This window comes from Populus alba, chromosome 3 (genome assembly GCF_005239225.2).
Source record: "Populus alba chromosome 3, ASM523922v2, whole genome shotgun sequence".
Lineage (NCBI taxonomy): Eukaryota > Viridiplantae > Streptophyta > Magnoliopsida > Malpighiales > Salicaceae > Populus > Populus alba.
Window position 1 is genome coordinate 11,991,409 of NC_133286.1, and position 20,250 is coordinate 12,011,658.

At 32.9% G+C, this 20,250-nt stretch overlaps 2 protein-coding genes across 2 annotated transcripts; both read left to right on the forward strand.

The window, feature by feature from the left end:
- The first annotated feature begins 7,493 nt into the window (after nt 1–7,493).
- On the forward strand, nt 7,494–14,645 carry LOC118062822 (peroxisomal acyl-coenzyme A oxidase 1-like). Its single transcript, XM_035076672.2, is given in 15 exon segments — nt 7,494–7,792; nt 7,983–8,030; nt 8,032–8,092; nt 8,216–8,277; nt 8,473–8,682; nt 8,926–9,013; nt 9,104–9,266; nt 9,566–9,761; nt 10,405–10,602; nt 11,247–11,378; nt 12,192–12,312; nt 12,579–12,689; nt 13,058–13,127; nt 13,824–14,007; nt 14,091–14,645. Coding segments are annotated over 15 exon segments (1,992 nt in total). The 5' UTR covers nt 7,494–7,654; the 3' UTR covers nt 14,301–14,645.
- A 2,175-nt stretch (nt 14,646–16,820) lies between these two features.
- Nucleotides 16,821–17,719, forward strand: LOC118062823 (ethylene-responsive transcription factor ERF039). The gene has a single exon (XM_035076674.2). The coding sequence runs from the start codon at nt 16,962–16,964 to the stop codon at nt 17,637–17,639; it is 678 nt and encodes a 225-aa protein (XP_034932565.1). The 5' UTR covers nt 16,821–16,961; the 3' UTR covers nt 17,640–17,719.
- Nucleotides 17,720–20,250: the final 2,531 nt, after the last annotated feature.

Genomic DNA, 20,250 nt, shown 5'->3' on the forward strand with positions numbered 1-20,250 from the left:
AATTGATTTTTATACACTACCTAATTTTCAATGATGATAGGTTTGCTATGAAAATTTACATTTCAGATTTCTTGTGCGGTGAAGGGCAGTAGAGCATCCTTCGCGGTTGTCCATGACAATTTTACACCGATCCCGGGGACAAACAGGTGGTTGTAGAATCAATTTCTAATTCCAAGGAGTGAATGAAGCCAACCGCATGAGAAAGAGAATTAAATGAATGAGATTTGGCCTTCTCTCTCTGTTTTTTTGGTGCTGATAAATGAACTATTTGATGCAAAAACTTACATGTCTTTTGCACCCCAATACTGTTCACCGTGCATTAATTTTAATTATAAATATTTACAAAAGAAAAGACTTTTCATGCAATATTTTAGTACAAAACAAGTGGCAATTATTTCTTTCACAGGATGTCAACTGTTTAAAACTCATAGACCTATATTTTAACGGTTACAATTTCTTTCGATTAAAACATCAATTTGTATGAAATTTAATATAAATAATTTATTCGTAAATCATTTCTGTAATGTTATTATATCATGGCGCATTTTGATGTTTATAAGATGAAGTATCTTGTAAATAAAAAGCTTGTTTGAGAATATAGTTACAATTATTTTTCAAAATGTTTTTTGTGTCGAAGTGTATTAAAATGATATATATTTTTTAAAAATTATTTTTAAGATTAGTGTATTAAAATATAAAAAAATTTAAATTTTAATAAAAAAATAAATTTTTAAAAAATTATAATTTGCATCCATTTTCAAACGATAACCATAGGCAGGCAGCTACTAGCATTTTGCTGTAACAAATCGCAATAAATATTTTCAGAACTAACAAGATGGCTATGTTTACTTCTTTGAAAAGAGATGAATGAAGGGTAAAGCTATTGTGTGTGTGTGTGTGTGTTGTATTGGAGAACAGAATATGGTAATTATTACCCCATCAGTTAAAAATAAAATAAAATTTACTTGTAAATTCTCATACGAATGAGATCATGAATTTTTCTTTTTATTATTTTATTATTTTATTTTTTGTCTTTTTTTATTTTTTTTTTGTAATTATCAAGTTTGAACAAAAATACTTTAGTATTTTTATATAAATAAAATATTATTTAATCTGACAAAGCGACTACGCATGTGGCCAACGCAGTCACTCATGGGTTGTCTTACAGACTTTAAACGATACGTATTATGTCGTTCAATGGCCAAACTCCAGTATCCATAATGATGTTTTAATCCTCATAGTGTCACCTCCATTCCTGGATGGCATGTATGGAAAAATATGTCAAGTTTTGCACCAATTGTTGTTGTTGTTTTTTTTTTTTTTTTTTTTTTTTCTCTCTCCCTTTCTTGGTTCTATAGCCAATCCCTACACATTTTCATTCAAAGGAGCTCTTCAATTTATTTTGATTTTAGATTAATTTAGTCTTTATTTTTTTATTGCTATTTGTTTTATTTTAGATTATCTATAAAATTACAATTTTCTTTTAATTTAATCCTTCTTTTGTTCAAATTTGATCTTCATTCTTTTAATTTTGATTTTTTTAATTATTCTCTTAATTAAATTATTTTTTCATTTGCATCCCTCGATATTTCAATTTATTTTATTTTATGTCAGATTTGATCATTATTTTTTTGATTGCTATTTATTTTAGTTTTAATTATTTTTTTTGTTGAAAATTTCTTTTTCAATTCCATCCCTTAACATTTTATTGATCAAGGTTTTGTTAACCTTTTAGGTCATGAGTTTTAAAGATAGGACCGAGTTGGCTTAGATTTTTTTTTTTCAGGTCTTATTTTACAAATAATTTTTGTTGATGTCATTCTTCTATAGAGCTATTATGATCTCATCAGGTCACAAGTTTCGCGTGTTAACCCAACATTAAATTGAATATATTTTTAAAATTTTTTTGTTGTTGTTGTCTAATTTTTTTTTATCATATTATTAAATTAATTGAAGTTTAACTCAATTATCAAAAATTTTTTATTTTTTTAAAAACATAACCGTCTCCTGAACTTATTTTTTTCTAAGTTGAAAAAAGATTAGTACACCCGCTATATTACGTGGTTGAACCATATTTTAAAAAAAATTTAATTTTTTTTAGCTTTAAATTATTATTATTTTTATATTTGAATAATTTTGATGTGCTGTATTAAAAATAAATTTTTAAAATAAAAAATTATTTTAATATATTTTTAAATAAAAAACACTAAAAAAAAACTTTAGCATGATCTCAAACACCAATATAATTACATCGGATAATGCTCACCTCTTCACGATCGGTGAGCCACTGAATCCCCATCAAGTTGAAGAGATTTATCAACCCAATAAAATCCTTCAGCGGAGAAGTCAAAGAACTCATTAACATCAAAGTTCCCAGTCTCCAAGTTCCATGCTTCTCTAGCGCCGCCCTCTTCCTCGACCTGAATGGCATCCGAAGTCTTTTGGTGCATGGTGGCTAGCGGTGTGGAAGGTTGATCTGGCATTTTCTCCTTTTGAGTTTGATCTATAATTTTCTTGCTCAAATGAGAATTCCAGTAGTTCTTAATTTCATTATCTGTTCGTCCTGGAAGTCTCCCAGCAATCAGTGACCACCTATATAAATGTAAAAAAACTGCTCAAATTGCTATCAAATTAGACGATAGTGCTCGAAGACGCACGCCACGAGATAGAATGATCATTTATATCAGTATAGCTCTCGTAATTAGAGTAGTACTGGTCCGGGGTTTAGAGAATAATTAACCTGTTTCCTAGCAGCTTATGGAGCCTGATAATCAAGTCCTCTTCGTCATATGATATGTTGCCTCTCTTGATGTTAGGTCTCAAATAGTTCATCCATCTTAATCTGCAACTCTTTCCACATCGATTTAAACCTGAAAAATACAAGAAAATATGGAGGTCCGTCTAGCTAGATAGAGCACAAAAAAAAATAAAAATAGTACTAACTGTTCGAAACCCTGGCAAAATGTAATAGCTAAAATTTACGGGGCTAGCTAGCTGTTCTACGAGGAAAACTGGGAGTGAGAATATTGACCTGATTTAAGTGCGACTGTTTTCCACCTTTTTGCACCATGAACTTCAACGCAGTGAGCTAGTTTGTTATCTTCCTCAGCCGTCCATGCTCCTTTGCTCATAACTTTTTTAGTGGATGCATCAGTGACAGTATTCTTGGGAGCCATGAGAGGAAAGAGAGATACAGAAGTTTAAATAACAGAAAGACAAAGTTTTCTTGAAGTAGGAAATTGTTAAGAGTTAGCGAGATGCAGGTAGTATGTTAGCTGGTGATTGCGGCACATAAAAGAGATGCAATTGGTGATTTATATGAGACGGACATAAATGCATGATGGACTTGGGCAATTCTTGAAGGGGAAAAGTAAGTCTACGTGTATATGTTTTTGTAGCTAATTAGTTGGCTAGATGTCATATATATATATATAAAAGCGCGCAGGTTTAGGGGTGTAACCAGAAAATAAAATTAAAAAGGGTCAAAATTTAAGTTGTTTTATTATTTAGGCTAAAAATATAAATATTATTAAAAAAGGGGTTGAAAAAACAATTTTCTTGCAGGGGCGAGGCCTTGCCAGCCCTCCCTGTCTTCGCCCCTGTGTGTGTGTAAAGCTTATTAATATGAGTTTATTTATTTTTAATATTCATTAAATATCTTATTAATGAATCTAATATTTTATTAGTGAATCTAGAGTAAAGAAAAAGTTCTTGAGATAAAAATATTTTGTAAAGAAAATTATAAAATTGTTATAATTATGAGATTTTTATTGCATCAAAGCATTATTTATAAATACTCATGGTCAATGCTCTATTAACACTCAATATTAATTAGAGCTATTGAAACTGATACATATTATTATTATTATTATTATTATTATTATTATTGTATGAAAGGGATGACATGTACACTGAATGGACCAGTATGAAAATTCTATATGGAGAGACCATTCGTGTCCATTGAAAGACTCATGTGAATAGTTGTGTAAATGATTCTTAGACTTGAAATCACTAAATTATCTTATATAAAGAGTGTTATATTTTGATCTTACTACACGTTATCCTAATCAAGGGTAACAAATGAGTAGGTATATAGTATAATATGAACTATATAAAGGTATTTAAGTAATCAAGAAAGGATTTATCACCTTAGGTGTATTGTGAAAAATGTTTTATTTGTTCTCAAATAATATTGATTGTAGCCCTTACGTAAGAAGAAATGAAATTTAAAAATAGTTTCAAATCCTATTCAAAGAATCAATAATTATGATGTTGAGAACAAACATTATTTGATATAGTAGACGCACCCCATGTTATAATGTCCAAATCAGAATATTATTAATGAAAGGATAGTAATTACACTCAGAAACTGATGACTGAAAATCTAAGTCAAATTATTTATGAATTTTTTTAATATTTGAAGGATTATGATAGGTTTCTACACATTATTACACTTAATTTTTAAAAATATAAATCAATCATTTATATATTAAATATATCTTGAATCAGGTTGGGATTAGTTTTGAGACATTTAAAGATCACTATATAAGGGATAAGACATGACTCCCAATTTCAGATGAGATGACCGTTAATCTCAATGACTAAAATATTTGTTTGAAACATAATGAATTTTCCAGGGGAAAAAAACTAAAAGAAAAAAAAAAGCCTTTCAAACTAAAAATAAATAAAGATAAATTGTAAAAATCAAATAGTCCGTGGCTTGCAATGGTATTCGATTTTTACTTTTCTCTAGTCATTAAACAAGTAGAAAACATGCGAGAGCACAAGGAAAGAGCAGCAATCGGTAGCAATTCATTGATGTGGAACTGCTTACAGTTGAATCAATCAAATACCTTTCAAGAAAATCTTCGATTCATGATTTCACGCATTCAACTCTCCTTATAACCGCCTTTTCACCAATTTAGTTATTGTATACTTCAACTTCAAAATAATTGCTCATCAATGATGGGATGAATGAAAAGGTAAAACCTTTTAGTTTTCACATGGACCGGATGACATCATGGTTTCCGGTTTTTTTTTTCGCCGGCTTGCTTGATGTTCTAATTAAGCTAGTGTGTAACTCTCAGTATGTTATTGTAACTTTTAGAACAACTTAGACTTGAAAATCATGGAGGTCGAGTTTACAGAGAGGGCACAGGAGAGTGAAACTATCCCAGCAAGGCCACCTGATATTAGCTGATTATCAAACGAACAGATTCAAGGTGGGAGGATTTCCTTTCGAGATCAAGTGCTGGGAACCAGAAACCCACCGCCTGCAGTTAAAAAACTGACATGATAGGGCAACAACTTTTTCATGTTCAATATGAAAACGAGGATCGTTTTCTACCGAAGATTTTCTTGGATGACAAATTTTTTAATGATTTTGTGTTGTTGGGGAAGAATATAGGGTATACCCAGATGAACTCTCGTTTGAGTGCCCTATGGAAACTGAATGGTGGTTTTGACCTTATGGACGGAGGGCATGGCTTCTTCATGGCCAAGTTTGATCAAGATAATGACAGACGGAAATCATGGACGGAGATCCTTGGATGATTTTCGACCAAATTTTGTGTCTTCTACAGCTAAAATTGATGGAACTCTAGTTTGGGCAAGGACCCCAGATCTGAATATCGTATACTACGATGAAAGTTTTCTTCTAGCCTTGGCCACAGTTCTGGGAAATTTGTCAAGATTTGAATTAAATAGATTCAAACCAACCTGATGCGGGGAAGCCATGGATTCGAGAGCAGTACTACTGGTATAATTAAGGTCGAGCACGAGGGGCTACAGCTACACAATATCATAATATTGCAAGATCATGCCCATTAGATTCTCATGGAAGCACGCTAGAGCGAGGGGCTAGCATGAAGGATGGGGTGACAGAGGGGACTAGCCCTAGTGTTCTGGTACAGCCAACAAATCCTGAAAATTCTGCCATGCAGCTAGAGGAAGGCGAAACTCATGGATAAACACGACATCTGAGGAAAAGGATCATGCGTTATCATATAATAAATATAATGTTCTGCGAGGTCCAGCTGTGAAGGACAAAGGGCCTGTGAAGGATTTGGGCCGAAAAAGGTAAACACAGATGGGCTTGAGTCCAGTGGAAGGACATAAGATTATAGCTCAGTTAGAGGGTCCAAGTGGGGGTCAGAAACTTATCTTTACCGAGGGGAGCTTAGGAAGCGTTTGGGAATGCTGGTTTGCAAACCGCGTCCCAATAAATTTGAAAATTTTTTTTTGTTAAAATTTAATGTGGTTTGTATTTTTTTGGATCACTTTGATGTGTTGATATTAAAAATAATTTTTAAAAATAAAAAAATATCATTGACATATTTCAACACGAAAAGTTATTTGAAAAAACAATCGCTATCACACTACTAAACACGCTCTTAGTGGCACTAGCTTATGCTTGAGAATATGGAATGTAAGTTATATATTTTTAAAAATTTTAATTTTTTAAATATTTTTAAATTATTTTAATATGTTAATATTAAAAATAATTTTTAAAAAATAAAAAAAAATATTTTTTACTATAATTTTAAATAACAACTATTTTTATAATTTTAAAATTTTTTTTGAAACGACAACAAACCAACAGAAACGGAGGAACTAGGCAGAAGCCACCCACCCTCCTTGACTTGTACAACGCATGGGGCAGGCCCGATGGAAAGATAAGAGAGAACACGTAAGAACTTAAGACTTTTCCTTGCGGACTATACTTCCGTGGAGGAATGAAATTTATGTTCTCAGCAAAACTTGCAATGGTAAATTCCAGTATGTCAATGTCATTATAATATTTTCATTTGATTAAAATATGGTTAGAGTTAATTGATGAAACTATATAAAAATATAATTTTAATTAAAATGAAAAAAAATATAATGTTACAACACAATACATGTAATTTGCAAAATAATTTTACTGGTTGGAAAATTAACTTAAAAAAAAAAAAAAACGACTCCATAATGCAATTACACTAAAAGAATTTTTGTAAACTATGGAGATTTTAAATAATTTTTGATTTAATTTTAAAAAACAAACCAAATTAGAAAAAAACATGAAATAGATGAAAACATTTAAGTGTGGGCTGGTTCTCGCCACGCGTTTGAACACAGGATTAAATATAAAGTTTCTGAAAAAATAAAGGACGAATTAGTTATTATTTATAAAATACAGATACTAAGTTATAGTTAAATCAAAACAAGGAACAAAACTGAATGGTTTGGGACCTTGGGTTTCCTCCGACCAAAAAAAAAAAACGTGGGAAAGCCTGTTTTTTAGTGTGACCGCTATTTTTAAAGTAATTTTTATTTATAAAATATATTAAAATAGTAATTTTTTATTTTTTAAAATTAGTATATTAAAATAATTTAAAAATATTAATTTTAAAAAAATAAAAAAAAATAATTTTTTTTAAACATATTTTTAAAACACGCAAAAAACAAGCAGCCACCTCGAGAAAGGATCTCAAAGTCTATATATACACATTATTATCCATGTGCGCGCGCTCCACAATCTCTACGACTCAACCACCGAATCAAACCCATCTCTCCTTCTCTCTTTCCTACTTTGTAGAATCTGTTAGTTTTCGATCTGTTTGCAAGAATTTATTGAATTTCTTCGACTAGAATTAAAAAAAAAAAACAAAAGAAAATGGAAGGAGTGGATATCCTGCCTCACGAGAGGAGCAAGACGCAGTTCGATGTGGATGCCATGAAGATCGTGTGGGCTGGTTCTCGCCACGCGTTTGAAGTCTCAGATCGCATGGCTCGTCTTGTGGCCTCCGATCCGGTATTCTTCTTTCTGTTTTTTCTTTGGAATTGGAGGGCTAATTGCTTCTTTAGGCTCAGTTCATGTTTTGTTATTTTAGCTCAATTTTTGTCATCTATGATTATTATTATTATTTCCCATTGATGAGAGTAATTTTTTTCATCTAATTCAATTGGTTTGAATTTTTTTTTCTATATTGATGGGTTTGCAGGCATTTCAAAAGGATAACAGAAGTCGGTTAGGGAGGAAAGAATTGTTCAAAAAACACTCTGAGGAAAGCAACTTATGCATGGAAACGTATCCTTGAGCTTCGCCTTACTGGTCCGTCCGGCTTTAACCTGGGATTTGACATTGTTTCGCAATGCTGCTACTCCCTTCCCTTAATTGTTTTTGTTACAATCTTCCTTTTTTTTTTATTTAGCTTTGGAAGTTGTTTTGTTACAGAAGAAGAGGCTGGTAGGCTAAGGTTTTTCGTGGATGAACCTGCTTTTACTGATCTTCATTGGGTAAGCCTGCAATCTACACCTTGTTTTGCATGGTTTGTTTCTTTCAATATGTTTGTTGATTTGATATTTCAAGGTCGAGGTGCTCTTTTCCATGTTCATTTTCTTGAGGATTATAGACAAGGCCTCTGAGTTATTTTCTTTTCCTTTTCTTCTCTTTTCTTGTGTGTGTGTGTGGGTGGGGTTGGCATTGGGCAGGGAATGTTTGTACCTGCTATTAAAGGACAAGGCACTGAAGAGCAGCAACAGAAGTGGTTGCCATTGGCATATAAGATGCAGATAATTGGCTGCTATGCACAAACTGAACTTGGTCATGGATCCAATGTTCAAGGGCTTGAAACAACTGCAACCTTTGATCCTGACAAGGATGAGTTTGTCATTCATAGTCCTACATTAACATCAAGCAAAGTAAGTAAATTGCTCATTAAGAGCCTACCTAATTAGTTTGAGATAATGTATGAGACTGATCTTAATATCATGTACGGAGACTGGAGAGAAGTGTTCATATTATCTGCTAATGTGATCGAACATCCATGTGATGCATGGAATTGAATTTGGCGCAAGCGTGGAATATTGAACCAAAACAGGATCAAGAGTTTTTATTCTTCTTACTGGAGAAGGATTCTATCTTTACTGCACTTTGTTTTGCAGTGGTGGCCTGGAGGACTGGGTAAAGTTTCCACACACGCTGTTGTTTATGCACGCCTTATAACCAATGGTGAAGAACATGGAGTGCATGGTAAGCATGAAACACCCCCCCACCCTGAATCTCCAATTTTGAAAATGGTCTTCTGAGTATTAATTAACTATATTAAAATGCAAATTTCAGGTTTTATTGTCCAGCTTAGGAGCCTGGACGATCACATGCCTCTTCCGGGCATAACCATTGGTGATATTGGAATGAAATTTGGAAACGGGGCATATAACACCATGGATAATGGTGTTTTGACATTTGATCATGTTCGCATCCCAAGGAACCAGATGTTGATGAGGTTGGTACCTCACATACCTCTCCCTTTTCTCCTTTTCCTCTCACAGCTTTGAGATGTCACAAATTTCTTGTAGGATCATAATTGGTCATCTTGAATTGACCCCACTTCTAGATTTTGCATTGAAATGGTTGGTGGCTTCCGTTTGTTCTCCAGTAGTTAATAGTGAAATTATGAAACTTCTCTAAAAGTTCAGGGAGTTTCAGATGGTGATCTTTCATAACAACAGAACTTTACATGTTATCATTATATGATTAATGTGATTTATTTATTTATTTAGAAATTTTCTTTGGATGTTTCAGAGTCTTGCAGGTTACCAGTGAAGGGAAATGTGTGCAATCCAATGTTCCACGGCAGTTGATTTATGGCACTATGGTGTTCGTGCGACAAACAATTGTAGCTGATGCGTCCTCTGCTTTGTCTCGGGCAGTTTGTATTGCTACAAGGTATAGCGCTGTTCGCAGACAGTTTGGTTCACAGGATGGAGTGGAGACCCAGGTATACTTTAAAACCTATTTCTTTATGCTAATCTTCATTTTGGGAAAATGCATTTGCTAAAGCCTATACCACAATCTGCAGTGTGCCCCATAATTAACTGATTATTTTAATACTTTTTATAATTTACTTATGCTTAGTTGTTTTATAATATCTCATTACATACAATATTTATCTACCTACATATTAATGAATCTAGAAAAGGAAAAACAAATTTAACAAATTTATTTTTCAGCCTTCCGGGTATAGAACCTGCCCTGATCAGGGCACGACAGTGAGGGCAAGACCCTCTCCCTGTCCAGATCTTTTCCATCCTTGCTAGTTTTTTTAGATGATACCAAATTGTGAAGACTGTTTTGCATGTAAATCTCATGACATATGCATGTAAGCAATACAGCTGTACATGCATCTGTAGTTTAACAGGTTGAAATGGCTGTTAATCTGTCACAACTTATGTTGAAATGACCATTTTGGTTCTGCATATATGTATCATCTGTTTCTTTGTTCCAAACTAAGGAGTATAATCTTGAAAAATGTGTTAGAAAGTGTTCTTGGTCCCCTCTCTCTCCACTGGCCAATTGGACATTGATATTTTAGTAGCTCCCTGAGAATGTTTCTAATGTTCTTGTTATCTGCTCTGTTTTAGGTGATTGATTACAAAACCCAGCAAAATAGACTCTTTCCTTTGCTGGCTTCTGCCTATGCATTCAGATTTGTTGGTGAATGGCTGAAATGGCTTTATACGGATGTGACCCAGAGGTTGCAAGCTAATGATTTTTCTACACTACCTGAGGCTCATGCATGTACCGCAGGCTTGAAGTCTTTGACTACCACGGCCACTGCTGTATGTAACTATTACTGACATTTTTCTACTAGAATTTATCGTTTGATTTTCCTTTTCTTTGAGCTTGGTTGAGTGTTGCTCTCTGAAGGATTGGCAGCATAATGAGGTTTCACTAGCCAAGCTGCTTAAGTGCTTTTGAGCTTCATTTATTGAGCTTAAACTTGATGATCTTAATTTAAAACTAAAATCATGGCCCAATGCTCCTATTTTTAGCAGTTTCCTCATACTTCCCTGTATTGTTTCACCAGAATAATGCTATTCTGGAAGGATGATCAGTCGCGTTCAATTTATTGTCTAAAAAGCAATTATTCTAGACTAGCACTGATAACCAATTTATGCATTTGCAGAATACAAATCTGTGACATACTGTTAATAATTCCTAAGTATTTTTCCAAATGTCACAGTGGATGAAACAAAGAATTTCCTATGATGGTATTTTAGCTATTCTATCTTGTGCAATCAATTATGCTCCTGGGCCTAACTATTTTATTTCATACGCACAATACACCTCTGTGGAACTGGGTCTGTGGATGGCAGAGCTCTATAGTGCTAGCTTCAAGCATGACACTTTTTTGTCGTTTTCTTTTGTTATGATTAATCTAACACATTAATCTCTTAAATACAAAAATTCACTTTGGCTGCAGGATGCTATTGAAGAATGTAGGAAACTGTGTGGTGGCCATGGTTATCTTTGTGCCAGTGGGCTTCCTGAATTGTTTGCAGTATATGTTCCTGCCTGTACATATGAAGGAGACAATGTTGTGCTCCTTTTACAGGTAAGGATCATGGAATATCACCATTCTTGTATTTGATAATGTCTGTGTTTCCATTTTAGATGCGGTAACAGGTAGTGATAAAAGTATTTCTTTGATGGAACTTGGCAGATTATGTCTTCTTTCATTTATATTTGTTATGATAGAACCCTAGATTGAGCTTGATATATCAACTTTGGAGAATGAAATTACAAATCAATTGCGCATTTGCAATAATATATGCAATTTGACCTCTGCTCATGTTCATGGGCAAAGAAAGAGAACATTTCATGGCCAAGATGGGAAATACAGTGGTTGCGCATAAAAATCTTTAGCCCCAAACATCCAGGGAATTCTATCCCTGAACCATTGCATATAGCAGATCAGAGAAGATCCTTGTATAAGATCCAGAAAAAAAAAATGGTCTGGAAAAAAAAAACAGACAGAAGAAATATGAGGTAAGACTCTCGACTCGAAAGCTTGCCTAGGAAACTTGAATTGGATACTGAGCACCAGAGTCTCAGAGTGAAAGGCTGACCAACTTGAAACCCTTCAAAACTGTTGACCAAATTACTTGGCCCTTCCCACGCATATAAAATGCAGGGAATCTAACACACATTTGGTTTCGGAAGCATATGATGCACGTCCATAACTGACATGGTAGAGGATGGGCTGTAAAGGGAGAACTCGTGGTTGGACTTTATCATGCATATTTTCTGAAAGATGATATTCTTGGCTAATTTAATTTTCCTGCCTTCTTCACATATTCAAATATGTAAGTCATCAATAATAATTTGAACTGTTTTTGATGTTCTACATAACAAATGTTCCCTGTAGGTTGCAAGGTTTCTCATGAAGACTGTTTCTCAGCTTGGTTCTGGGAAAAAGCCTATTGGAACAACAGCATATTTGGGACGAGTCCAGGATCTTATGCAGTGTCGCTGTGAAGTTCAAACAGGTAATGTATTGTTAGTTTCGTTTCTCTTATGTGCTTTTTTAAGCACTTTTCATATTTATAGTTAAAATTCGGTGAATGATAAGTTAATTAAATAAAACCATTAGGATTATTTACTCTTGGACGAATTTGATTAGACAGTGATTGTTGGTTCCTGAAACACTTGCTCTTTGATTGCAATTTATCAACTTAATTTTCTCCAAAACATCAGTTTTGAAATAGTGCATATGCATTTGCTTAAGTCGGTATTTTTTATTCCATAAATGCAGCTGAGGATTGGTTAAAGCCTAGTGTAATGCTGGAGGCATTTGAAGCCAGGTCTGCCAGGATGTGCGTTGCCCGTGCTCAAAATCTTGGCAAATTTGCAAATCCTGAAGATGGTATGTTTTCTCTTGGTTGGAGTCCTTTCCTGTCAGTTCTCTTCTTTTATACTTTGTTTATACCAAATATGTCATGGGAGCAATTGAAGATGGTTGGAGCAAGGGGAATTTGTTTTTCAAGGTCCGAGACAACATTTATCAGCCCCTACTGGTGGCTAATTTTGACAGAGTTTCTGGCCAGCAGTTTTTTAACAGTTTGATTGAGTTGATAGAAACACTGGCATCTGATTTTGAAAATGAAATTTCTATATTCTACTGGATATATGCTCCCCTCATGCACTGATAGAGCAGTTCCTTTTGGTTCTTTCAAGGGCAGATGTTTCTTGATGGATCACATGCCTTTCCACTAATTCATCCTTTTGCGTCAGGTTTTGCTGAACTCTCTGCTGATCTAGTTGAGGCTGCGGTTGCTCATTGCCAATTAATTGTTGTTTCCAAGTAAGTTTACTCATGTTCATGTGCCAACTTAAAAACATTCCATGTCAGATTTAACTACCCATGGACAATAGGTGTTTGGCTCTCTGGTACACACATGAATAGAACTGGAGTTGACTAGCAATACTTTGTTTACCATTTTTTTCATATTTTTTTGACAAGCCGATATAGATTGGTGGTTAGTTGTTAGTGTTAGGAGGGAGGAGGAGCTGCACTTAATACTCACCACCACAGGGGATTAATCTGACCCCAACAGCAAACATGAGAGGCTAGCTTGGCCACCTCTTGTCATAGTTTTAAAACCTGGATCAGTCCGGTGGGTTAATCCGGGTCCTAGACTGGCCCGGTTTCATACAAAAACCCACTTGAAAATTTACCCAATCAAACCCGGGCAACCTGTGACCCGGGAGACTTGGCAAAGCCCGGGTGAGACCTGTTTTTTTTTTTTTTTTTTGGATAAAAACAGTGCTGTTTTGAATTAGGGAACAATTCCAAATTCACAAAGCTTGGGCAGCCACGCTCGCAGAATAACACAATTAGAAGAGGATTTTTACACGAGAACAAATCTTGATATAATACATGCTAATTTCACTTTCTGCATTTTTTGGTGATTCGGTAATCTGAGAAATTAAAGTTGGATGTGGGTCCTGATTCTTTACATTTTATGGTTCAATTTTCTAAAATTTCCTTATCTTCCAGGTTCCTTGACAAATTGCAGCAAGATATACCTGGAAATGGGGTGAAACAACAGTTGCAGAATCTCTGCTACATCTATGCTTTAAACCTTCTTCACAAACATCTGGGTGATTTCCTCTCTACTGGCTGCATTACCCCCAAGCAAGCTTCACTTGCAAATGATCAGCTGAGATCTTTATATTCCCAGGTGAGTTTCAGGTGATTTATTCAATTTATCCTTCTACTTGTGTTATCTTAAGCTCTAGTCTGATCTCTGATGTCATGGTTTAGGTCCGACCCAATGCAATTGCACTTGTCGATGCATTTAATTACACCGATCACTACCTTGGGTCGGTTCTCGGCCGCTATGATGGAAATGTGTATCCCAAACTTTATGAAGAAGCATGGAAGGATCCTCTGAATGACTCTGTTTTGCCTGATGGCTACAATGAGTATATCCACCCTATGCTGAAGCAACAGCTCCACAACGCAAGACTCTGAAGAGCACGATGCTGTGCTGTTGGCTCCATGTGCTTTGATGTTGTGAATAATAAAAGGTAATAAGGTTACCTAGACCATAACCACCAGGAAGTTAAAAGGTTGAGCTTTAGTTTCTTAGAAGCTATTGTATCTGTACCATCCAGACTGAAAACCTGGTTGATATAATTGTTTTTTTTTTCCTCGGCTCCCAGTTGTGGCAAATGAGCCGTGGATAATATCGTCTTTCACTACATCACATAATTTTTCCTGTCATTTCTTTACCCTATGAAATATTAGTTTCACGATTCATCACTCCCCCCCTCAGAAAAGTAATAAATTTTGATTTCCCTTTTGGAACTTTGTAAATCTAAAGTCTTAAATCTATGTCATATATGCTGTAGTATCTTGGGTATGAATAATATAAATCCGGTTTAGGTCGGAGATCTTAATCATATTCTTTCTTTAGTCGCATTTCGGTTTTTTTCGTGGACGTTTTCTAGGATCAGAAGGTATAATGACCACTACTAGAAATCTACTTATATAGTAAATGATAGTTTATTGTAGAATTCAATTTCATATGTCTCAATGTCTTATTATTATGGTTAATATGAAATTACTAAATGCTAGTAGTGTAGTAGATATTGAAAATAAATAAGGAAATGTTAGATAAATAAGGAAGTGTTGGATAAGATAAGATATGATGATTTAGGATGATTGGAGTCTAGGTGAAGAGTAATATTATCAGATGATACATACACACATGAGGAAGAAGGAGGAAAAAGAAGACGAGAAAGAAAGAAGTTTCATTTTGTTTCACATTGTGTTTTAAAAGTATTTTTTTAAAAAAATTATTTTTTATTTTATTTTAAATTAATATTTTTTTTAATATTTTTTAATCATTTTGATATACTGATGTCAAAAATAATTTTTTAAAAATTAAAAAAATATATATTATTTTAATGTGTTTTGAAATAAAAAACACTTTTAAAAACAATCACAACCATATTTCCAAACACACAAAACTCTACTATTATGGCTATTTCCATATTTAACCATCAAAATCACAATGGGAACTTTCTCAACACCAGAAATAGCAGCTCGAGCTAAATATTAATATTATAATTTTCATATATTTTTATCCCGTCAACATATAAGTGATTCAGTATATAACATGAAATTAACTATATATAAATAATAGAATGTAAATTATAATAAATAAAATTTGATGTATAAAATGTTCTCATGCTTAAAACACATGGTGCTTTTAGTAATTTACATAATTTTAATTAAGAATGCCTAGATAATTCAATTAAGACATCTAACCAAGACACGAGGAGAGAGAGCCAAAAAGCAATCAACAATACAAGATAAAGGCAAGCTATGCATCATTAAAAAGAAAAAATTATCTTGTGTTTGTCTATAGTTTAATTATTCTCTTACTTTGAGTATATTCTTTAAAAAAATTATAGTTTACATTATATATATAGTTTATAAGTTGTATAATATACTTTTCATCTTCATTGATAAATATATAAAAAAAAAATAAAAAAATTTAAAACATATACATGATTATTATTATATTTCAATTAATGGATAAAAAGCTCTTATATTAAATATTATATTATTATTATATATAAAATAGACATCACCGTTGTCCTTTTCTCCTCCCCGAAATCTAACTACCCAAATTCAACAAATATCTCCATTTCAGCACGCACCAATTGAACAACCACTCAAAGCAAGTACACTCTTCCAACTGCTTTTCTTTGCTCATCGACTTCGAAAGCACAAGAACACCATTAAGGGTAGGTTTGGTATTTTTTTTTATTTTTTTTAATAAACTAATATTATTTTACATTTTTAGATTAGTTTGATATATGACATCAAAAATAATTTTTAAAAATTAAAAAAAATATTATTTTAAAATAAAAAATACTTTAAAAAGTAATAATTATCACACTTCTAAATACATTTTAAATTACTTTAGTTGACGCACACATTTTTCTTGCTATAGTTGACGAGGAAGAAAATTAGACCAGAGTATTGTAATCATAACATAAAAACAAAAACATTATTAACATTTTGCATCATTCAACAAAAGGAAAAAACACCCCAAGAAATATCCATCCACTTACTTGAATCAATTCCTTAACTGATAGGAAACTCAACTTTAAGGTATTTGAATCCAAACACTCCCTAATTCCACCTTTACCACTTCAACAATATATATAACTCGAGGGCTTCTCCTGGATAACAATGTCATAAAAAATGAAAAATCAGTGCACATTGTTTCTTTTTTAAATTTAAAAATTATAATGATTGAAAATGTAAATTTTTTTTTTTTTTTTATAAAAAGAGAGAGTTAAGTATAAAAAAACAAAAAAAAAGTTATAAGAGGGTGATAATTTTTTATATTAAAAATCGAAACATGTAACAAAATAACCACAACGGTAACTCTAGCTCCCTGTCCTTCTCTTTCAGGTACCCATCTCTTTGACGGATGCATACTTGCATTGTTCTATATATATATATATATATATATATATATCTTCAGTACTGTAATGACTTGGCACTATATAGCTAGTAGCCAATAATCCCTTGTTTCAAGCTCTTCATCACACACTAATAATTTATTACTCTTCTTCAACCTTCTCCTCCTCCTCCTCTTCATTTCCTTCTGCAATGAAGGATTCCACAAAACAAGTGTCCCAAAACAGCTCTAAGCGAAATCAAGACCCAAACAACTATGAAAGTGACAAACAGGCTAGGAGAAGAGGAAATGCCGGAAGGCACCCATCATACCGTGGAGTAAGGATGCGTCAATGGGGAAAATGGGTGTCCGAAATCCGGCAACCAAAGAAGAAGTCAAGAATTTGGCTAGGAACTTTCTCAACACCAGAAATGGCGGCTCGAGCACACGATGTAGCTGCCCTTACAATTAAAGGTCATTTAGCTCACCTTAATTTTCCCGATCTCGCTCATGAATTTCCACGTCCAGCTAGTTCATCTCCCAAAGATATTCAAGCCGCCGCTGCCCTAGCAGCTACCTTGAGCTGCAAGACAAGTCAAAAGGGAAGTGAAACTGAAGCTGAAGCCGATCTGATGCTTCCTCTCTCCCTGGATAGTACTTTGGCATCTAATGAGACGCAGGATTATTCATTAAGCTCACCATTAAGAGATGATGGTGATGACACGTTTATCGATTTGCCAGATATTTTGCAAGACATAAGTCATCAATTTGATGGGTTTTGTTACTTGTCACCATGGCAGCCGGTTGGAACCGAGACTTCTGATGTTGGATTTTGGCATCACGAGGATCTTTCTTTATGGGAATATCAATTAAGTAGAAACCTTTATTAAACCGACAAGTTAGTATACTGTTTTTCTGTCCTTAATTTCTCCGGAGGACACAGTAAAATCAGTAAATCAAAGTTTGAGTTTGCAGGTTTGGTTTTGACAGATTCTGTAGAACCTCTGTGTGTGTGTGTGTGTGTGTGTAGCAGCGCCTTAATTATTCCCTTTCAATCTACATGAAGGTTGTATAGGAAGGAGATGAATGGCAAAGCTTAATCGTCTCTATAAATAATAAAGCAATCATGAAGTGTCTTCTCCAATTAATCTGTCACTGAATCAGACTCAAAGAGCCGCCTATTTTAATTTCATAAACATTGCATTTAAGATCGAGGGCTGAAGTTTGATAATCAATCATCTATAGCATTTTTGTTTTTAATGCTTTTCTATGAAGATACAGCACTAACCAGCCGGCCATATCCTCTACCTTGCGATGTTTCGTACGGAGAAGCATTTATTTTCACACCTAATCAAACAACACGGGTTTGAAAAAGGTACTCAGTGCTGTGTTCTTCTGTATGGTACTTTGGTCTTGCTCTAACTATCCTTGTCAATATTCGTCTCCATGACAGAGAGCAACTAGCCACAGAAATATAACATAATTGTTCATTGGATCAACATTTTCAGATAGATGAATTATTATTATTATTATTATTATTTATTCATTTATGTTTGGGGCAGTGCCCCAGAAAGTCAATTGAAACGCATAGAACAATGACATAATAATTAATCATCGACTCTCTGTCTGAGTTAAATTTGGACACATTGGTGCTGATAATACACAGAACGAGGTCCCAGTGGACACTACTTTCAAATCTGATAATGACTGATGAAATGATACTACGTAAGGACACGAGAAATTAATAGAACGAATCAGCATTATAATATTGTTCAGCAGTACAAATTTACTCTTTTCCTTGTCCAATAATTTTCGAGGTTAATTACACGATCATCGTCCTTCAAGTGTTCACATTAATTACGAATGATCTTAGATGGATGCCAAAATACGAGTGGTTAGAATATCATGTCAATTTCAGGAGATTTTTAGGCCAACCCAGATAGGATTCATGACCAAACTTGCTAACATAATTTAAGAACATGTATTAACTAGAGAAAGTGACCTCTTTTGATGACACTTTGCGGATCCAATGCTGCGGATTGATTAAAATTAGTAAGGGTTTAGGAGTGTGGTAGTTTATGCTTTTACTTGTGTATCACTTGAAAAAATATAAAGTTTTTTTTTTTATATATATATATTTTGATTATTTTAATGTGATTGTATCAGATTTTTAAAAAAAATCTGAGAAAAATATTTTAATATATTTTTAAACGAAAATATACTTGAAAATCACCTTACACCACAATATAAAACACAAACAAAATAAAAGTTAACGGCCTATAATAAATAAATTAATATATTAATAAATAAATTAATTGATTATAGAAAAACTAATTGGATTTATTTATAAATATTTTGGTATTATTTTAATTTATTCAAGCTTGGTATTTGTTTTCAAAATTTTGGAAATAGAAATAGAATTTTTCTTTTTGTTTTGAATTTTTTTCTTAAAAAAAAAACCAACAACTATTATCATGATTTTTAAAAAACTTCAGTATATGATTGTGTATTTTTATATTTTAAAAAAATAGAGAAAAAAAATTAATTAATAGATGATTTTTTGTTTTAATAATTCTCAAAAATAAAAATACCAAACGACACTTACTGGTGACAACTCAAGGAATGGCAAGGACTTCAAGTACAAGCCTATTTAGCATTGTAGTAGTGGTTGTCTATCAAAATATTTTTTTGTTTGAAAATGTGTTGAAATAATTTTTATCTTTGCAAAAAAAAATCAATTTGAAGTAATAAAAAACTTTGAAAAAACATTTTCCAATCGTAAAAACAAACGGGGACTCAATCTATTACTACATAAACCAACTTTTTATTTTCTTCAATATGAGTTTGTTTGATTTTCTTTCTTCATCAATGGATTTATCTTCCATACTGAAAAGTATGGTCAGGGTAAAAAGACCTATAATAATGGAGTTTGTATTAAGGGATCAACTTCTAATAAGTTTGAAGTTGATTATTATGAAAAATTAAAAGAGATAATTGAATTGCAATATCATTATAAGTTTAATAAAGTCTTTCTATTCAAATTCTTTTAGCATGATATTACTAATAAAGATTCAGAGTAAAAAAATCAAAATTTTCTCATAATTTAACTTTCATCTACCACTTATATGAAAATTTTGATTTTTATTTTGCTAAGAATATTTTTTTTTATGGTGACGTTAAAGAGTTAAATAATGTCTTGATAATTAGTGGACATATAAAGGTCGATGAAGATGATGATATTGACAAGCATCAATTCAATAAAGAAGATTATAATGGACATGAGGATGATAAAATTGAAGAAGAAGAAAAAGAAGAATATAATTTTGATTAAATTGTAAAACATCAATGTGTAATGAAATTGAATGTAGTCATTTACAATTAACTGTTTGTTAACCCTGATGGAACATTTATCATTGTGATTTTATTATTATGAACAGAAATGATATATTGTGCTGTGATTTTACTGTATTTGTAGGTTAAATAGATTGGGAATACAAAAAC